A 14,568-nucleotide genomic window follows, 5' to 3' on the forward strand; every position below is an offset into this window, starting at 1 on the left:
CTCTAATGGGTCAAGGGTGTTCATTCTAATATGCTCTAATGGGTCAAGGGTGTTCATTCTAATGTGCTCAAATGGGTCAAGGGTGTTCATTCTAATGTGCTCTAATGGGTCAAGGGTGTTCATTCTAATGTGCTCAAATGGGTCAAGGGTGTTCATTCTAATGTACACAGGTGGACTGGCCCTCTGGCATTTCGGGCAGATGGGCTGATAAAAAAAGTGCCAAGTGGGCCTGTCTAACTTGATCATTATCTGGCTAATAATCAGGGGGCCTCAAGGAAAAAAATAGGCCTGTGTTTTAGAAATGCCAGGGCCGATTTCTGGCCCCAGTCCGCCCCTGAATGTAGATAAACTGGATGAGTGCCAACTGTACAATTTCAGATAAAGTGTAGCTATCGACATATAAATTATTATTGATTATAATTATTGATTATATGATTGATGTTCAGTGTACATTGCTACATTAAAAATGTTTCAAAACTGAACCAGAAAACATTAAAAACGTATAAAAAAACTGTGATTTGATAGGCTACATTGTGACGTTAAAATCAATCATTTATATTCATTAAAACTGATAATATCACACATATTCATTGGAAAGCATTATGCTACAAAAACACAATAAATGCATTAATATTTACATAATACAGTTTATTTTCCCCCCAAACACAGAGGTCACGTGTATATTCAGTGTTCTTCCCATTCTTCATCAAGCCATCTATATTTCTAATGGCTTGGGGTTTAATGCCTCCATCTTGAATCTGAAACATGGTGGGAAAAAAAGTACCAAACATTTCAACTGTAACTAAATACATACAAAAATGCCATCATACGCCTAGCAGTTTAAACACTGCAGGGCACACACTAGAAAACTGAACACCATTGCCTGACGGAAATGGTTAGCAGCTTACAAGCAGCTCTTTGGGCTGAAACACTTGCTGAATTCCTATTTGAACCCTATTTCCTACTCCCTGTGCACTTCTGAAAGTTGGACAGGTGTATCCAACACAGCAACAATTCCATCTAGCCAATCAGAGGGCAAGATGCAGCTGTTACTATATCACTTATACCCATCCAATGCTTAAAAATCTACATGAAGTCCTTAGAGGGTCTTATGTGTCTATATGTATGTGGTAGGGGCTAGTGGTCGACTTGGATCTGAACCACTGGCTGACGACTCTTCTCCCACACACTGATGCCTCAGGCAGTTCCACTGCTGGCCGAAGGGGGAGAGGGGTTGTCAATCTCTGGGAGGGAGTCGGTTGGTTTCAGGCCCTCTGGGTCTCTGGTGCACGGGCTGCCCATCATCTCCACACTGTTACAGTTAACAGGGGAGCTGATCTCTGACGATCGGCCTCCTCCTGCCTTCTCAGGGGCGGCCTGCAGAGCGGCGGCGGCGGCGAGCGGGAGGTTCATCATATAAAACATGCTGCCTAGCCGTCGAGACACCTGGGTGGGACAGAGATAGAGATGCCAAAAGGTATTGTAATAAACAATGTGCTGAAACAATGTGCATCAATACTTTTTTTTCCCCGAAAATGATTTGCAAAATATTTAATCCCATTGAAAATTAAATAGACAGCACTTGAAAATCTTTTGGTCTGCTGTCCAAATTTGTTTGATGGTTTGTCTACCTGTGATCGTATCTTGAGTGCAGGGCCCAGCTTCAGTCCCATGGTGTCCAGTAGATGGTCTTCTGTCAGGAGCGGCAACGTTTCCCCATCTATCACGTGGTCCTTGAACGTCTGCAGGGAATAATCAGGTAACATGAGGAGGAGGGATACAGGAACGTTTAACCAGTTAGAAGAACATCTTTTAAAAGGCAGGTGCAGCAGTATGACACTATATACAGCGAGGCAACTTTCTGTTTACAAAAATCACCAACAACAGAATTCAAACCTGCAAAGTGGGACTGTCTCGGGGGAGGGTGCAAACTGTTAAGAAACAACAGTGACAGTCCTGGCAGATTTGAATTCTGTTGTAATTGATTTTTGTAAGCAGGAAGTCACTCTACTGTTTTGATGATGACCAGGAAAAGACACCAACCTGAGCATATTCAGAGCAGCTGGGTATGTTGTTGATGAAGTTGTACACGTCGTCCACTGTCCACTTCCTGAGGTCTTGGATAGAGGACATATCTTCTCCGTTGAGAAAGAGATTGGGGTGCCCTGATCAAAACAACACACACACACGGCTCACATCTATCCCTTGGTCAAATAAATGATACAAATCAAATCAAAGACAGCAGCACAAACCCCTGAGAGTTTTGATCAAAATAAGACTGTAGAAAGTAGACCCACCATGAGGGAACATGTAAGGCATGCCTGGGATAGGCCCACTGGCGGAGGGATACTGGAACGCAGAGCATTGGCCAGGCATGTCTTTGTCGCTGGCGCCACTGTTGCAGTTGGTAACGTCAGGGCAGCCATCTTGACTGTTTATGCAGGCCTTGCGCAGGCCCTGCTCCTCCTCCTTGTAGCTCTTCCTGCTGCCCGCCGAGAGCTGTGCGTCCATTTTGGTTTGATGTTGTTTGCTGGCCGCCTCCCCTCCCATGTCCATTTTCCCCTCCGCCTCTTTCTCCTCTCCCGAGGCACCGCCGGGACTCTGCTCCACGCTCTTGTCTTCCGATTGGCCCTTCGGGCCCGATGCGTGGCTCTCTGTGCTCTTGTGATTAGCTGCCCTGCGACCGACCCTGCGGCTCCTTTCCCTCTGCAGCGTGCTGATTGGTGGATAGGGGCTGGAGGACATCAGGAGGCTGTTGGCCTGCATTTCCTCCAGGGTGGTGCGGTGGACGAAGACGTCGTGGCCGTCTGGGAGGCGTTGGCGCCCTCTGAACGCCATGGCATTGGACTGGTACATCATGGGCGCCTCCATACCCATCAGACCCTTCTGATGCGCGTTCTCCATCTCCTTCTGATGGAGGATGGCATTCATCTCCATCCTGAAAAAACAACCAATACAAACCAGTTAGACGTAACAATACACCAATCAGACATAACAACACACCGATCAGACATAACAATACACCAACTAACGTAACACACCAATCAGACGTAACAATACACCAATCAGATGTAACAATAAACCAATCAGACGTAACACACCAATCAGATGTAGCAATAAACCAATCAGACGTAACACACCAATCAGACGTAACAACACACCAATCCGACGTAACACATCAATCAGACGTAACAATACACCAATCAGATGTAACACACCAATCAGACGTATGTAACAATAAACCAATCAGACGCAACACACCAATCAGATGTAGCAATAAACCAATCAGACGTAACACACCAATCAGACGTAACAACACACCAATCCGACGTAACACATCAATCAGACGTAACAATACACCAATCAGATGTAACACACCAATCAGACATATGTAACAATAAACCAATCAGACGTAACACACCAATCAGACGTAACAATACACCAATCAGACGTAACAACACACCAATCAGACGTAACAACACACCAATCAGACGTAACAACACACCAATCAGATGTAACAATACACCAATCAAACGTAACACATCAATCAGACGTAACAACACACACCAACACAAACCAATACACCAATCAGATGTAACACACCAATCAGACGTAACCGAACACTACACATATATATATATATATAACAATACACATTTGTAGGTCACATGTGCTCTGTGTATAGGCTCTGTATTTAATCAAATCATATCTGCCAACTGTTCTGTAATGTAGTGCATGAAACAGGCTCTTGGTATTAAGTTGAAGGGGCCCGTAAAAGGGAGGGCTATGATTTCCAAAGCCCTTGAGTCCATGACGTGTACTTTGACATGCCCTGTAACATGCAGCTACAGATCAATGTCAGACCGTACCTGGCGATGTTCTGCTTGTGGATGAGCTCCTGTCGCCGGGCAACTGTCTCCATGGGCTCTGAGGGCATGAAGCTATAGCCAGCTCCAGGGAAGCCCCTGCCAGGTATACCAGGGTGTGGGGGCATGGGCGGACCGAGGTGACCCCCCATGTGCATCTGCCTGACCTCAGAAGATACCATCTCAGAGGGAGGAGCTAGCTCTCTTTCCATGAAGCGGGGCTCAAACTGGGTGGGCACCCCCTGTAGCCTCTGCTGTCCCTGGGCCAGGATCTGAGGAGTCATGGTCATCTGGTTTCTCATCATCATCTCCTGCCGCTGACGTAGCTCTGCGACGAAACACAGCGCAACACGATTCAGATTCAGAGTGTTTAACAGTCACATGTACAGGGTTGCAGGTGTGATTGCAGGGTACAGTGAAAATCTTAGGCTTCGAGCTCTAACATGCAGGACTAGTGAAATACCTAACCTTCTGAAATACCTAGCCTTCGATGGTGGATGTGTCACGCCATTTAGAAGTCGATACAAAACTAGGGCCCAAAGTTTCCACTGACCATGTGACCTGATCAGGTAAAGTTCTGGGCCCCAGTAATTACCTAGGTCAGTGAAAAGCTCCTGCGTCTAAGGTATGGAAGAGTATGAATGTTCTTGGTTAGGTTGAGGGAATTTTCTAGGCAAGGATGAACGAGCTAATACCTAGGACTTTAGCTCAGCAGGCTAACGGAGAGACATGCAGATTCAAGCCAGGTGGATCAGCCTTACCTCCAGCAGACATGCCATTGACCAGGCGGTACCAGTGTTTCTCATCCAGAGCCCCCTGCTCCCCCATCGCTGACATCTTTCTCAGCTGCTCCCTCGGGGTCATGGCCTGACCTATGACCTCTAGGAAACTGCCTCTCTGTGGAACCGAGATGAGGAGATTAGTATTTAAGACCAGTGTTTGTCAACCTGTGGCCCGTGGATCAGCATTGGTCCCTGGGATATTGCTGATTGGTCCCTCAGATGGTTAGCTAACAGTGATTTAGTCTGTTTTCAAGTACTTGTTTTAATCTAATTGGTCCTTTAAGAAGGAAGGAACCTTGCTTACATATACCTGGTACAGGAAAGACCGCACTTGCCCAGTATAAAAAAAGGTAAAGTGGTGTTGAGCAGATTAGTGTTAATTAGTCTTAGTTAAGTCCCCTTTTAGCAACCTTCTTTAAATTGCTTGTCATTTTCATATTTCACCACTAGGAGGCAACCATGACCTTATACATTGAAAGGCCCTCTATGATTAAAATGATGGCATACAGTTACTGTGTGTTGATGTAACTGAACAGATATCAAACATGGGTGGTTGGTGAAACTCAATACCGTGTTAGCCCAATTAACTAAGTTATAGCCCAAGAGGGATGCAACATAAGTCCTCAGGACTCAGAAAAGATTAGGCTACTACTCGTCAGTGATCACGTGTGTACTGTCCATCAATAAACCCTTACGTTACAATACTACCATAACTAGTACACTTAATAGGCATGTGAGGATTGCTAATCATTGCTAAGCATGTTTTCATCAATGGTCTGTTAATAAGGGAGAGAGAGAGAGAGAGAGACAAGACTGATGACATTGAGATATATAAAAAAGAAACTGTTGTCAAAAGTTGACAATGAAGTTTTGGTGGAGCAACCAAAGCTATATTGAGGATTGAGGAATACTGTCTAGACTCTAGATTCACCTCAGAGCAGAAAGGAACATTGGAACACTTTCTGCCTCCATATACCTCTTTCTCTCTGCTACAACAACAATCCTTTTAATTATCACACCCACACACACACATACACACACACACACACACACACACACACACACACACACACACACACACACACACACACACACACACACACACACACACACACACACACACACACACACACACACACACCATTGCAGCTTGTCATTACACCTGATTGACTTAGACACCTCTGATTAGCATCTAATGAACGGACAGTGCTTTAATCCAGGACCAGTGTGGGCTGTAGATTTATATCCATAAAAAAATGGACTCCAATTTTTTAACACATACTACAGGAAAATATTATGTCGGAGGTGGCTCTGAAATAACTGTGGTCATGGCGTTACTGAAATGACTGGGTATCTCTCCTTCATGGTGTGTGTGTGTGTGTGTGTGTGTGTGTGTGTGTGTGTGTGTGTGTAGGTGCGTGTGTGCGTGTGTGTGTGTGTGTGTGTGTGTGTAGGTGCGTGTGTGTGTGTGTGTGTGTGTAGGTGCGTGTGTGTGTGTGTAGGTGCGTGTGTGTGTGTGTAGGTGCGTGTGTGTGTGTGTAGGTGCGTGTGTGTGTGTGTAAGTGCGTGTGTGTATGTGTGCGCGTGTGTCTAGATACACCTATGGGGTAACCTATGACAACACACCCCTGACAAAATATACTTGCCTAAATAAACCCCCCCCCATAAGATCCAGCCTATCCCTAACCGTTAGCAGCCTTTATCCCCAGTCAGTGGTGTACCGTACTACCCCACAGTCCCCTAAAGTTCCCTCACAGACCCATCTAATCCTCCTGTTAGTCCCATCTAGTCTGCCAGGCCCCGAGAACATCTGCTGACCCGTGTGTCTTCCAACCTGGCCCTCCCTCCCCCCACTATCCGATTAGCTAAATCCTGACTATACAGCACTTTAAAGGGATGTGTTGGAGGTAATCCGGGCGTTTAGGAGTTTTACCTCAGCAAACCTTGCCTGTAAGCACACCAGACAATACACCTTGAGTGATAATCTTATTAGCCTCCATCAGCCCCTTGAGATGTCCTGAAAACACCTTGGGGGATAAATCTGGTGGAGGGAAATTGGTTTATGGGCAAATATGTGGCGCCACACGCAAGCATGGTCACCCTGGTCCCTGCTACCAATGTCACTCTCCACACAACCTTTTATCTTTCATCTATTAAACTCAGCAAATATACAAAAGGAACGGATAGAGGTAAGAAGAGAGAACATTTAGAAAGATGACATAGTGGATTAATACATGGGCGGCTCAAGGTTTTATCTGTCCTCCTCAGGTAGCCTGAATGTAAATTTACATAAGTGTTTTTTTTTTTTTGGGGGGGGTGTGTGTGGGTGGGGGGGGGGGGTGTGGGGGGGGGTGTGTGTGTGGGGGGGGGGGTGTGTGTGGGGGGGGGGGGGGGGGTATCTGTGTTGAGTACAGTATATTGTGTACTAAGAGTTAGCGTGTAAAATGTCTCCATAATGTGAGTGTAAGGAAAAATCTATTGCATCATAGTGTCATTTTGCCTGCGTGAATGTCAGTATGGATTAAATCACATTTTATTTGTCACATGAGCCGAATACAACAGGTGTAGTAGACCTTACCGTGAAATGCTTACTTACAAGCCCTTAACCCAACAATGCATTTATAAGAAAATAGAGTTAAGAAAATATTTACTAAATAAACTAAAGTTTAAAAAAAAATAACAATAACAATAACGAGGCTATATACAGGGGGTACCGGTACTGAGTCAGTGTGCGGGGGTACCGGTTAGTCCAGGTCATTTGTACACGTAGGTAGCGGTAAAGTGAATATGTCTATGAGTATAAGTATGTCTATGCGTGTAATAAATAAATGAAAACTCACCCGGTTAGTGACCAAACCAACGCTACGAAAACAACAGACTACTGTACATTCAAGCCTATCCCTACTATTATCACTGAACTACCAGTCAGAAGAGGGGACACTAGTCTTTGAGGTATAGCGCTCAGCTGGAAAAACAGCTTGTACTCAGTAATTAATCTTTTACAGGAAGAGTAGGGCTTGTATGAACTTGAACCAAGAAGAGTCCGAGGGAAGCCAGAGAGGCCTGGCCCCTATTGCAGCACACACTAGGACTTGCCATACAGCTGAGCAACTACTGTACAATTCACTGTAAAACGCCTGTTGTAATCTGGTTCCGGTTATCAGTCAACCCACCAGAGTGTTTACAAACAGAACAGGAACTAAATCATCCACGTGTATTGATCACATCTTTACTAACGTTACAGAAATCTGCTCTAGAGCAGTATCCACACCCATCAGATGTAGCGATCATTAAAGCCTTAACTAGAAAAAACAATGTTCCAAAGACCGGACCTAAAATTGTGTTTAAACGATTATAATTATATTATATACAAGAGGTTTTTTTTTTTACAATGACTCCAATGTTAAAGATGTGAAAAATATGTGTTGGTCAAACAACAAATTCTGAGCCTTCATATTTCATGCACAATGGACCAAATAATGGAAGACAAGCACTTTAGTTTTGAGTTCTACAAAGTGGGTGTGGAAGAGGTGAAACAATTGTTGCTATCTATAAATAAGGACCTGGTACCGACAACCTGGATGGCACATTGCTGAGGTTGGTAGCGGAACACAATTTAAGCCTAGAAGACGATGTGTGCCCTCAGATGTGGAGGGGGGCAAAGGTCATTCCGCTACCCAAGAATAGCAGAGCACCCTTGAAATGGTTCAAACAGCCGACCAATCAGCCTGTTAGTTGGTCCAGAATCAGCCAATCAGTTGGTCCAGAACAAAGCAGCACGTATTGCACTTAGATGTACATGGAGGGAAAGTGTCAGTACCATGCATGTCAGTCTCTCCTGGCTCAAAGTTGAGGAGACATTGACTGTATCACTATTGGTCTTTATGCGAGGTATTAATGAGTTGAAGGTAACGAACTGTTTGTTCAAGCAGCTGGCACACAGTTCGGACACGCATCTGTACAACAATAGACATGCAACCAGAGGTCTCTTCACAGTCCCCAGGTCCAGAACAGAGGCTGGGAAACTCATTACTACATGGAACTCTCTGCCACCACAGGTAACTCAAGCTAGCGATAAAACCAGTTTCAAAAATCAGATAAAAGAACAACTAACTGCACAAAGTGGGCTGTGAAGAGACACAGCCATTTTATATATCTTGTTTTGAAATGGCACTGCACTATGTATTAGACCTAGATATTGTGTGTACTGATATGTACCGTTTCGAAATGATGCTTTTCAGTGCTTGACTAATAATGTTCCGTACTATGTATGATGTCATGTTCATGTGGACCCCAGGAAGAGTAGCTGATGCTTTTGCAGTGGCTAATGGGGATCCTTATACAATACCAATACCAATACCAATACCAATACAAATGGCTCAGTTTGTTAGAGTTTGGTGGCAGCAGAGACACCAGTGTTGTGTGTTTGATTCCAACATGGGTCACATAGTGAGAGTATCATTCGATTCAGTAATATTTATTTGTCATATTTTTTCGATGGGTTGAATAGTCTCTTCTCCACACAATGTACAGTGAATAAATGGTAACACTTCACTTGACACCCAGTGTCAAAACACGTTAGGACACGGCCATAACCATGTCATAATATGGTCATGACAACTGACTTAACGTGTCATAACCTGTCATAATATATCATAACAACTGAGTTAACTGAAAGCACCTGTTTGAACTTGTTATCAGTATAAAAGACACCTGTCCACAACCTCAATCAGTCACACTCCAAACTCCATTATGGCCTAGACCAAAGAGCTGTCAAAGGACACCAGAAACAAAATTGTAGACCTGCACCAGGCTGGGAAGACTGAATCTGCAATAGGTAAGCAGCTTGGTTTGAAGAAATCAACTGTGGGAGCAATTATTAGGAAATGGAAGACATACAAGACCACTGATAATCTCCCTCGATCTGGGGCTCCCCGCATGATCTCACCCCGTGGGTTGTGGACAGGTGTCTTTCATACTGATAACAAGTTCAAATAGGTGCCATTAATACAGGCAACGAGTGGAGGACAGAGGAGCCTCTTAAAGAAGAAGTTACAGGTCTGTGAGAGTCAGAAATCTTGCTTGTTTTTAGGTGACCAAATACTTATTTTCCACCATAATTTGCAAATAAATTCATTAAAAATCCTACAATGTGATTTTCTGGATTTTTTTTCTCTCATTTTGTCTGTCATATTTGAAGTGTACCTATGATGAAAATTACAGGCCTCTCTCATCTTTTTAAGTGGGAGAACTTGCACAATTGGTGGCTGACTAAATCCTTTTTTGCACCACTGTATAAGCCAGATAGGCCTGTCAAGTACAGGCCCTTATAATAATTTGTTCTTAACTGACTTGCCTAGTTAAATAAAGGTAAATATATATATATATATATATATATATATATATATATATATATATATATATATATATATATATACATATACATATATATATATATATATATATCAGTCATGAGTCAAAAAGAGGGTGTCTTGTCCTGCTCCTGAAATCTGCTCCTGCATTCATCCCAGTCATCAGCAACAGTGCATTACGGTGGATGTATGTGTGAAATCAATGTGTGCGCAATTACAACGATAATTTAATATGGGTTGTTTCTCCCAAAAATGATAAAACATAAACATACTGTTGACACGTAGGCTATGGTGTAATGGAATGTTTTGCCTTGTGTGGTAGGTTTTGTTGGGAGTTTTGACAGTCTTATGTAGGTGTCACAGCCAGCCATAAAATAACACAATATATGTCACAGCAGGTGTAAATATTTGGGTCATAACATGTTATGATGCTGGGTGTCAAGTAAAGTGTTACGGAATATACTAAAGTTAATCAAATGACCACATTGAGTATTTTAAAGGGATAGTTAACTCAAATATTGAACTATTATCGTCACCTCCAAAATGTAATAGATGACCTTTAGATGGAGTCCGAAACATTAGACTAATGACACCCAGTTAATCAATCCTCACTAACTGACTTACTAACTAAGCTCCTACTGTAGCTGATTCTATGGTACATTTGAACTCAAGCCACTAAAGTAATGCCATTCATTTGGATAAACATGTACATTTTTAAAAACCTTAAAAACTTGAGGTTTTCGAACAGTGAGATGTGGGAGTTTCCACATTTGATCTGACATGTTTGCACACAGCAACTGGAGTTTTGGCCTGCATGTGACAAGTGGAAGCCTGTATCTAAAGACTAGAGCTCCGGGTGCCTGGATTTGCGGCTGCCCGGGCTAATCTCATTACAAGAATGAATTAAAGGAAAATTGCTGACGACTTACATGAAGCCTTGCATTTGGGGAGGTCATATCAGACAAGACAGAAGCATCGTCTGGAACGTTATAATCCCCTTAAGTGACAAACAAATGCTAGACATACTTTTGCTGAGACCATCAACACCTTGTTTGCATGTTTGAATGAACCCGAGGTTTAGATATCGATGAGGTTGATATTTTAATTAGATTTTGATTTAATTAGATGAGCACATGTGACTACAGACCAGGCTAGAGAGGTAAAGTCAAAAAAAAAAATGTAAATATATATATATTTGTTTTTAACTGTCCGTGCTACCTACAACTGCATAGTTCACGGCATCATTACCTAAATATTTTACATAAATAAAATAAAATAACTCAACAGACAAAAAGTTAAAGGGACAGTTCAGCTACAGTATTCTACATATTTTTATATTCATTTCCTTACCCTGAACGTAGACTATAGACCGGGTTGGGTAAGTAAAGAATGACATGTTATCTGGATACAAAACCCCGTTACTAATCAGTTACGCTACAAACTAAAATATTGTAATCAGATTACAAATACTTTTGAAAAACAAATGGATTAGTTCTGTGATTACTTTTAAATTCAGAAATGATGTTTGAGGGAGAGAAAAAAACAACATTATGACACCTTTCCATTTTCTCAATGACATTCAGCATTGAAAAAAAGACGCACGTTTAAGTTTGTTCCTACCTAAGTGAGTCTGATCACAAGTCAGAGACCACTATGATGACACACCAAATGTGTTTGATAGATCCTTTTTTGTCTTGTTCTAACGAGGAAAGTAAATTAAAGTAAAATGATTAGGTTGCTGAGTTTTGGGTAATCCAAAAGTTATATTACTGATTATCATTTTAGACAGGTAACTGAAACGGATTACATTTAGAAAGTAACCTATCCAACCCTGGTGCTGAACTAGGATCAGTTTAGCCTTTAACATCATAATGAATAAGATGAGAAACCTATCCAACCCTGGTGCTGAACTAGGATCAGTTTAGCCTTTAACATCATAATGAATAAGATGATAAACCTACTCAACCCTGGTGCTGAACTAGGATCAGTTTAGACTTTAAGATCCTAATGAATAAGATGAGAAACCTACCCAACCCTGGTGCTGAACTAGGATCAGTTTAGCGTTTAAGATCCTAATGAATAAGATGAGAAACTACCCAACCCTGGTGCTGAACTAGGATCAGTTTAGCCTTTAACATCATAATGAATATGATGATAAACCTACTCAACCCTGGTACTGAACTAGGATCAGTTTAGCCTTTAAGATCATAATGAATAAGATGAGAAACCTACCCAACCCTGGTGCTGAACTAGGATCAGTTTAGCGTTTAAGATCCTAATGAATAAGATGAGAAACTACCCAACCCTGGTGCTGAACTAGGATCAGTTTAGCCTTTAACATCCTAATGAATAAGATGAGAAACTACCCAACCCTGGTGCTGAACTAGGATCAGTTTAGCCTTCAAGATCATAATGAATAAGATGAGAAACTACCCAACCCTGGTGCTGAACTAGGATCAGTTTAGCCTTTAACATCATAATGAATAAGATGAGAAACTACCCAACCCTGGTGCTGAACTAGGATCAGTTTAGCCTTCAAGATCCTAATGAATAAGATGAGAAACCTACTCAACCCTGGTGCTGAACTAGGATCAGTTTAGCCTTTAATGAAAAAGATGATATGAGTGACCTTCCCAACCCTGTCTATAGACAAGGAGTGACTGCAATCCACACTTTTTGGGGAGGGAGTTATCCACAGTTAGACTAAACATAGTCAACAAATGCTCAAATTAGCCTTTTTTTTAAACCCCGAATTTGAATAAATCACTGAACTATCCCTTTAAGGAACAACTTTTGTGAATACAAATTGATTGATTGCAACTACTGTAAAATGCATTTCACAGTGTGTATTTGGTGAATACATACATTTTCAAATATGTAGAGTATACGTAGATAGAATATATATATATATATATATATATATATATATATATATATATATATATAACAGTAATTATATATATAACTGCAATATATATATATATATATATATATATATATATATATATATATATATATGCAATTTACGTGCATGTGGTTTTAACATACACTATTTGTTCAGTGTGGATGAACCAATGGGCGTGAGCAAAATAAACATAATATTTAAATTAGATAGGAAATCACATCATCCAACCTATGTTCCAAATACTGCAGCTCACATTTCCATCATGTGCTTCACATAAATTGTGAAGTTTACTAAAATGAACCTTCAGCAAATTCTAAGGAGTTCCACTGTTTTTCTTTATTTTTTTTACAGATCTGTGCTCTTTGCATTATTCAATTTAATAACATCTTATTTTAGTGTTCAGCTTTTGAAACGCACAGAATGAAGAATGAATGAGAGAGTGGGAATAGGGAGAAGGTTGAAGAGTAACAGAGAGAGAGAGTGGAGGGGGAGAGGACAGAGGTAAGTTAATTTGACTCACCTTCAAGTTCCTGCCAATGAGAAGAGCTTGTGACTGACTTGTCCCAACAGAGTAGACAGAACGAGAAGTTAAACAAAATAAAAAACCTTAAAGCTACACTGTATCTTCAGGTCAGGAGTTCACAGAATATGATGCTGATGGATTCCTCAGGGCCTTGGTATAGCAGCCTAGCTTGACACCTCTGATAAGTGGTGACCAGCCAATCAGCCACACCCCTGTCCTGTGTCAGCAGCTAACGGCTAACTAACGGCCTTAACCAACAAAAAAAAAACTTTAAATACCGCTTTGCCTCAACTCTATTAGCCTGGCTTTATCTCCCGAGTTAAGCACCACCCCCTCCCCTATTTCCTGACATTGGGGTGATCTCCTCATCCAACTACGCACCGGCCGGACCAGGCGCTTCACAGTAATTACTCCCAGGAGAGTCCTGCATTAAGCGTTGGGAGGCTAAACCTCTTTCAACATTTACCTCACTAAGCCCTTGTTAGCACTTTAGGCCGCGGTTAAGACACCTAAATGCTTTAGCTCCCTTTTTCCGATGGCAGAAAAAGGGGAGGCCTTATAAGGTAACCACTACCACTCGGTGGCCACTAACAGTACAGGGAAGGTTGGCCTTGTGAACTGTGTCATGTGGGAAGAACAACCATGTTTTTGTTTTGTTTGTTTGTTTTTGTTTTGACGAGGTGTCTGGGTTTGTTTATTAAGACTCTCTGTAGTTCCATACAGGGACACTGGCCAAATATCCAAGCTGGTCATTTGGTAGGAAATAAAATCCTGCTAAATGTGTGACCAGGATCATCCTCTCAGACGTCTTAATCTGACAGTTTGTGCTCACCAGCCGCTTACAGCAGAGGCCCTTGGTGCAGTTCCTCGAATTATGCTTTTTTTTTTTTTTTATCCTGTAGGGATAAAGTAGGATTAGTCTACAGCTAGGTGTGCAGTATTGTGGGGGGTAGGGTGTTTCTGCTAACTAAGGGTGTTATTGCATGGGGGACAGTGGTGGACAGTCTCTCTCGCTCTCTCTATCCAGTTTAGGTGTGAGCATGAGGCTCCCGCAGGGTTAAGTGTACTCAGGATCGTTACGCTGTTGCCATGTTTGTCGTACTAGCACCCTCCAGTCACT

At 42.1% G+C, this 14,568-nt stretch overlaps 1 protein-coding gene across 2 annotated transcripts; it reads right to left on the reverse strand.

The window, feature by feature from the left end:
- Nucleotides 1-633: 633 nt before the first annotated feature.
- Nucleotides 634-13,879, reverse strand: LOC110509045 (sterile alpha motif domain-containing protein 7-like). Of its 2 annotated transcripts, none has more exons than XM_021589991.3 (7): nt 13,446-13,879; nt 4,628-4,763; nt 3,870-4,194; nt 2,298-2,938; nt 2,044-2,165; nt 1,632-1,742; nt 634-1,446 (listed from the first exon to the last, which is right to left on the reverse strand). In XM_021589991.3, exons 2-7 carry the CDS (start codon nt 4,728-4,730, stop codon nt 1,198-1,200), a joined length of 1,551 nt encoding a protein of 516 aa, XP_021445666.2. In that variant the 5' UTR covers nt 4,731-4,763; nt 13,446-13,879; the 3' UTR covers nt 634-1,197. The 2 variants fall into 2 exon arrangements, with proteins under 2 accessions (XP_021445666.2, XP_036822836.2); XM_036966941.2 differs by lacking the exon at nt 13,446-13,879 and adding an exon at nt 7,489-7,634.
- Between the last annotated feature and the right edge of the window lie 689 nt (nt 13,880-14,568).

The sequence above is a fragment of the Oncorhynchus mykiss genome, chromosome 28, assembly GCF_057628025.1.
Source record: "Oncorhynchus mykiss isolate SJ-2025 chromosome 28, ASM5762802v1, whole genome shotgun sequence".
In the NCBI taxonomy this organism is placed as follows: Eukaryota; Metazoa; Chordata; class Actinopteri; order Salmoniformes; family Salmonidae; genus Oncorhynchus; species Oncorhynchus mykiss.